This window comes from Podarcis erhardii, assembly GCF_964252035.2.
Source record: "Podarcis erhardii genome assembly, chromosome: 3".
Classification (NCBI taxonomy): domain Eukaryota; kingdom Metazoa; phylum Chordata; class Lepidosauria; order Squamata; family Lacertidae; genus Podarcis; species Podarcis erhardii.
Window position 1 is genome coordinate 123736165 of NC_138507.1, and position 5098 is coordinate 123741262.

General features: G+C 52.0%; 1 protein-coding gene across 1 annotated transcript; it reads left to right on the forward strand.

The window, feature by feature from the left end:
• Positions 1-252: 252 nt before the first annotated feature.
• Positions 253-1146, forward strand: LOC309338848 (ferritin heavy chain A-like; the record flags this gene model as incomplete). Its single annotated transcript, XM_081856301.1, is given in 4 exon segments — positions 253-335; positions 690-755; positions 757-782; positions 785-1146. Coding segments are annotated over 4 exon segments (537 nt in total).
• Positions 1147-5098: the final 3952 nt, after the last annotated feature.

Sequence of the window (5098 nt, forward strand, 5' to 3'; positions counted from 1 at the left end):
GGCACAAGAAGACCCTTTCTCTCCTGCAGCCCACATCTTCTCAGGCCCAGGACTTTGAAGCAGAGAAAATGCACCAATCAATGGAAGGCAGGGAGGCCCGTCATCAAAACATAGCTCATTCCTCCTTGACCGAGAATTCCAGGCCAATTCCTCAAAGGATGAGGAAGAGCTGCAAAGGATTCAGGAAAGGGCAACCGGAGGGCGATTGTGATGCTGTTTGTTGTTGCTGATTGTGCTTGCTGTAATGCCAAGATGGTGTCTCAGGAGTGCCAGAACTGCCACGGTGACTGCCAAGCTGCTGTGAACCGAATGATTAACCTGGAGCTCTATGCTAGCTAAGGGACACGGGTTGCGCTGTGGGTTAAACCACAGAGCCTAGGACTTGCTGATCAGAAGGTCAGCGGTTCGAATCCCCGCGACGGGGTGAGCTCCTGTTGCTCGGTCCCTGCTCCTGCCAACCTAGCACATCAAAGTGCAAGTAGATAAATAGGTACCACTCCGGCGGGAAGGTCAACGGCGTTTCTGCGCACTGCTCTGGTTTGCCAGAAGCGGCTTAGTCCTGCTGGCCACATGACCCGGAAGCTGTACGCCGGCTCCCTCGGCCAATAAAGCGAGATGAGCGCCGCAACCCCAGAGTCGGCCACGACTGGACCTAATGGTCAGGGGTCTCTTTCCTTAACCTATGCTAGCTATGTCTACTTGTCCATGTCCTACCACTTTGACCGTGATGATGCTGCCTTGCCCCACATGGTTAAAAGAGAAAGAGCAATCCCAAGAAGAGAGGAGCACGCGGAGAAGTTCCTGCAGTACCAGAACAAGCGGGGAGGAGGCATCCTGCTGAAGGACATCAAGAAGCCAGAGAAGGATGAGTGGGGAAGCAGCCTGGGCGCCCTGCAGTCTGCCCTGGAGCTGGAGAAGGTGGTGAACCAGGCCTTGCAGGATCTGCACAAGCTTGCAACAGAGAAGGGAGACCCTCATCTGTGTGACTTCCTGGAGACGGAATACCTGGAAGAGCAGGTGAAGGCCATCAAGCTGCTTGGAGACCACCTCACGAACCTAAGACGCCTGGTGGTACCCCAGAATGGCATGGGAGATTACCTCTTTGACAAGCTCACCTTGGGAGAGAGCAGCTGTGCAGCATCTTAAAATGTTATAGCATATGATGGTGTTAAAAATAATAAAAACAAGGACGCCAGCCAGGAATACCAGAGCAAAACAGCAGCCAGTAGGCTTGGTCTTTATGGAAGACTGTGGCCACAGGACTCCCACCTGCCACCAGGTGGAACAAGATGGAAGCCCCCAACAAAAGAGCCCCCAAACTTTTACTAGCTGCTAATCCCCATGTTACACCCCCCCCAAACTACATCACTAATATGTCACGGTTACATCATGAAAGGGGAGGTCTGGTGGCAGGAATCTGAGCATCCTGGACCCTGCCCCATGGTTCCCCTTGCCCTCCACCAAACACCCATCAAGTGTAAGAAAAGAGACATTTACATTTCCCTGTTTCCCAGCCAAGTTAATCCCACCCTTTTGTCTTCATCTGGCTTTGTTATTTCTGGAATGGCTACCTGTCTGGCACTCAGGTATCAGGATGCCAGGGAATATCCCTCAGGCAGAGGGGCTGCTGAGTAGCTGAGCTCACAGGTCTAGATGAATTTCTGAAGTTTGCCCAGTGAGCCAGTACAGAGATACGTTTATCAGTGAATTCTTACATTTGGTATCATGCAGCAAAGGCCCTCTGAATAGCTAGGAAGAAACTGTGATGAAGTGTTTTGTGGGGACAAATCACAAAAGTCACAAAAGTGATTGCGCTGGTTTTGGTAGTGGGCTGCACGTGCATGATATCTGCTGGAGGGGCAACCCCCCCCCCAACCTATACATAAATTCCTGCAACAGCATCCCCATGCTTCCTCAGTCTCATGACTTCCCCTCACACCTTTTCGCCATGTGCCTCCCTTCCCACAGCACTTTCCCTCCCTCCCTCCTCACTTTCTCCCAGGGAGCAGAAGGAGGACTTGAAAGGGGCCTTTGTGCTCCAGAAAGCAAATACAGTCCCATTGTCCCTTCCTTCCCCTCCACAGCTGCCACCACCACAAATCCAATGAGCAGCAGCAGCAGGACAGAATATCAGGAATGGATGAAGCATCACCGGTGCCACTGGTTTATGGCCTCGGGACGGGTCACAGGTTGTTCAGAGCAGGTGTGAACCCCTGGAGGCATCAGCGAGGAAGAGGTGGGTGAGGCAGTAGGCAGGCAGCCATTCCTGGATTGGGGCTAGAAATCTCAGATTAGCCAGCATGTAAAATCAGAATTAGCTGGACCATAAAGAAAGCTGATCGCCGAAGAATGGATACTTTTGAATTCTGGTGCTGGAGGAGACTCTTGAGAGTCCCATGGACTGCAAGAAGAACAAACCTTTCCATTCTGAAGGAAATCAGCTCTGAGTGCTCACTGGAAGGACAGATCCTGAAGCTGAGGCTCCAAGACTTTGGCCACCTCAGGAGAAGAGAAGACTCCCTGGAAAAGACCCTGATGTTGGGGAAGATGGAGGGCACAAGGAGAAGGGGACAACAGAGGACGAGATGGTGGGACAGTGTTCTCGGAGCTACCAGCCTGAGTTTGACCAAACTGGGGGAGGCAGTGGAAGACAGGAGTGCCTGGCGTGCTCTGGTCCAGGGGGTCATGAAGAGACGGACACGACTAAACGACTAAACAACAACAAAATCAGAATCAGCCTTGGGGAGTGAATGTGGGCCCCCAGGCCTCTCTCTCTATGGCCCCTGCGATTCTGCCCGGCCACACCTCCACCCTAGGCCACGCCTCCCAAGAGCCCTGCTCCACCCACCTTCCTCAAGGGGGTTGCTGCCTGCCTGGGCTGTCTCCTTAAGCTCTGGCCATGGCTCTAGTTTTTCTTTGGCGTGTTGTATAGAAACCAGGGTTGTAAAGACTGCAGAGAGAATAATTGGGTGCACTCTTCCCACCTTGGATCAAATCTATGCTTCCAGGTGCCATAAGAAAGATGCAGAGATAGCGCAGGATAGTGCGCACCCCGGAAACGATCTCTTTCAGCTTCTGCTGTAGCAGGAACCCCCCCACCCCAATCATTCTGTTTGTATAAACTACACACTCACACACTACATACGCCACATTTCTGTTATAAATTCATAGAAAATCAACCATACATCGGATTTGCACTGTTCCATTTTATTTTTACTCCATATGACAAGAACTAACAAAGGGGGGTGACTTAGTCCTGGTCAGCCATAATCCCTTCACTGTCTCAGCACATACACAGGAGCCCTGCCCATGCCAACTCTGATGATCCCAGACAGAAGACAATCAAGATCACAAAGAACTTGCATATGGGAGTGGATTCAGTATGGACTGAAACAAAGGACAACGATCAGATCTTCCCTCAGGGGGCAGGAAACTGCAAACTCCCCTCTGTCACCTGGAAAGTACTCATGGGGAGGGGGAAAGGGGGAACCAGCCAGGTGACAAGACACTCAGGTTACCACCAACTCCTCCCTCAGCCCCTCCTTTGTGTAATGTATGCCTCCCTCAGCCCCTCCTTTCTGTAATGTATGCATGATGTTTCTGGGGGTGGGCTAGACCTAGAGGAGGGGAATTTCAAAAGTTTTTATAAGACCTTGCACACTATTCTTGGGGGTCTTTTCCTCTCTCCTGCACGTGAGGGGAATACCCTGTTGCAACAGGTCAATAAAGGCCAAGCCTACAGGCTGCTGTTTTGCTCCAAGTTATCCTGGTTGGTGTCTTTGTTTTGTCCAAGGGAGCCCTCGGATTTTTCCTGTAACACTGCCTTCTGGAAGAAGGTACAGGGTTAAAAAGACTAGGACTAGCCGCCCGAGAAACAGTTTCTATCCGAATGTGATTTTGGTTTTAAATGCAGTGTAAGGTAGTCTCTATGGGAGTATATTGTATTTAATTACGGGGTATCAGAGTTTTTAGGGGGCTGGGATAGTTGGGATAGCAGGCTTGTTGGTTTCTGAATGTCTGGTGTAGGATTTTCTCAGTTTCGTTGTTCTGTATGGGAAAATGGCAGTAAAGATTATCGTATCGATTATTGTATCGTATCGTAACCTCAGGTTGAGTGCGCAAAGGTAAAGGTAACATGTGCTGAGACCACTTTTGCCTCTTGCCCTGGCAAGCCAGAAGGTTGCCTGACGGCGAATGTGGCTTCTGCTAAAAACAGCCGTTGGGAGGAAGGCGAATGGGTAGGCAAAGGGGCATGAGGACCCTTCAGCTCTGGCCTGCGTGGAAAGGAGACCCTCTTGCTGCTTCCCTGGGGGTCCTGGCAGGCCTGTGAAAGGAGCTGGCGGAGGTGCTCAGAGCCCATCCAAGAAGTGCTGCAGGCAGGATCAGGCCAGTGGCCCACCTAGTCCAGCATCCTGGCAGGATTCGAACACGAGACCAGCTCTCCCCTTCTGTGGTTTCCAGCAGCTGGGATTCAGAAGCATCGCTGCCTCTGACCATGGAGGGAGAGCAGGGCCATCTTGGCTAGTTAGCCACTGGCAGCCCTCTCCTCCTCCTCCTCCCTGAATCTGCCCAATCCTCTTTTAAAGCCATCCAAGTTGGTGTCAGCCACAGTCTCCTGTGGCAAGGAGTTCCATAGTTTAACTGGCCTAGATGATGACATTGTCAGGGGTCTGGGGAGGGCGCATCACTGCCCCTCAGCTGTTCTACGCCTGAGAAGGTGGTGACTCTCCAGAATTTCTGGCGTAGCCAAATGGGCCCCAAGCGCAGGCCCCACAGCCGAGCCCTGCTTCGGAGTGATTCTGGCTACGTGGATCAGGCTGTAAAAACAGCAGCCGGCGCAAAGGAGGCGTCCCTGCTTGTGCAATGCTGGGTGTGCCCAGGGCCGCCTCAGCGTGACTCAGATTCCTCAGCGAAATGCAAGAGCCAGCCAGCCCGGGATTACTTCCTCACCCCAGAGCCGGTTTTAGTCCTTGTTCGAGGTGCTGTAGGAGGGAAATCCGGCAGCCCAGTCTCCTCTGCTCCTCTATCCTTGCTGCATGTTCCCTGCTGACTATAATAGTAATATAGTGATACCTCGGGTAAAGTACTTAATTCGTTC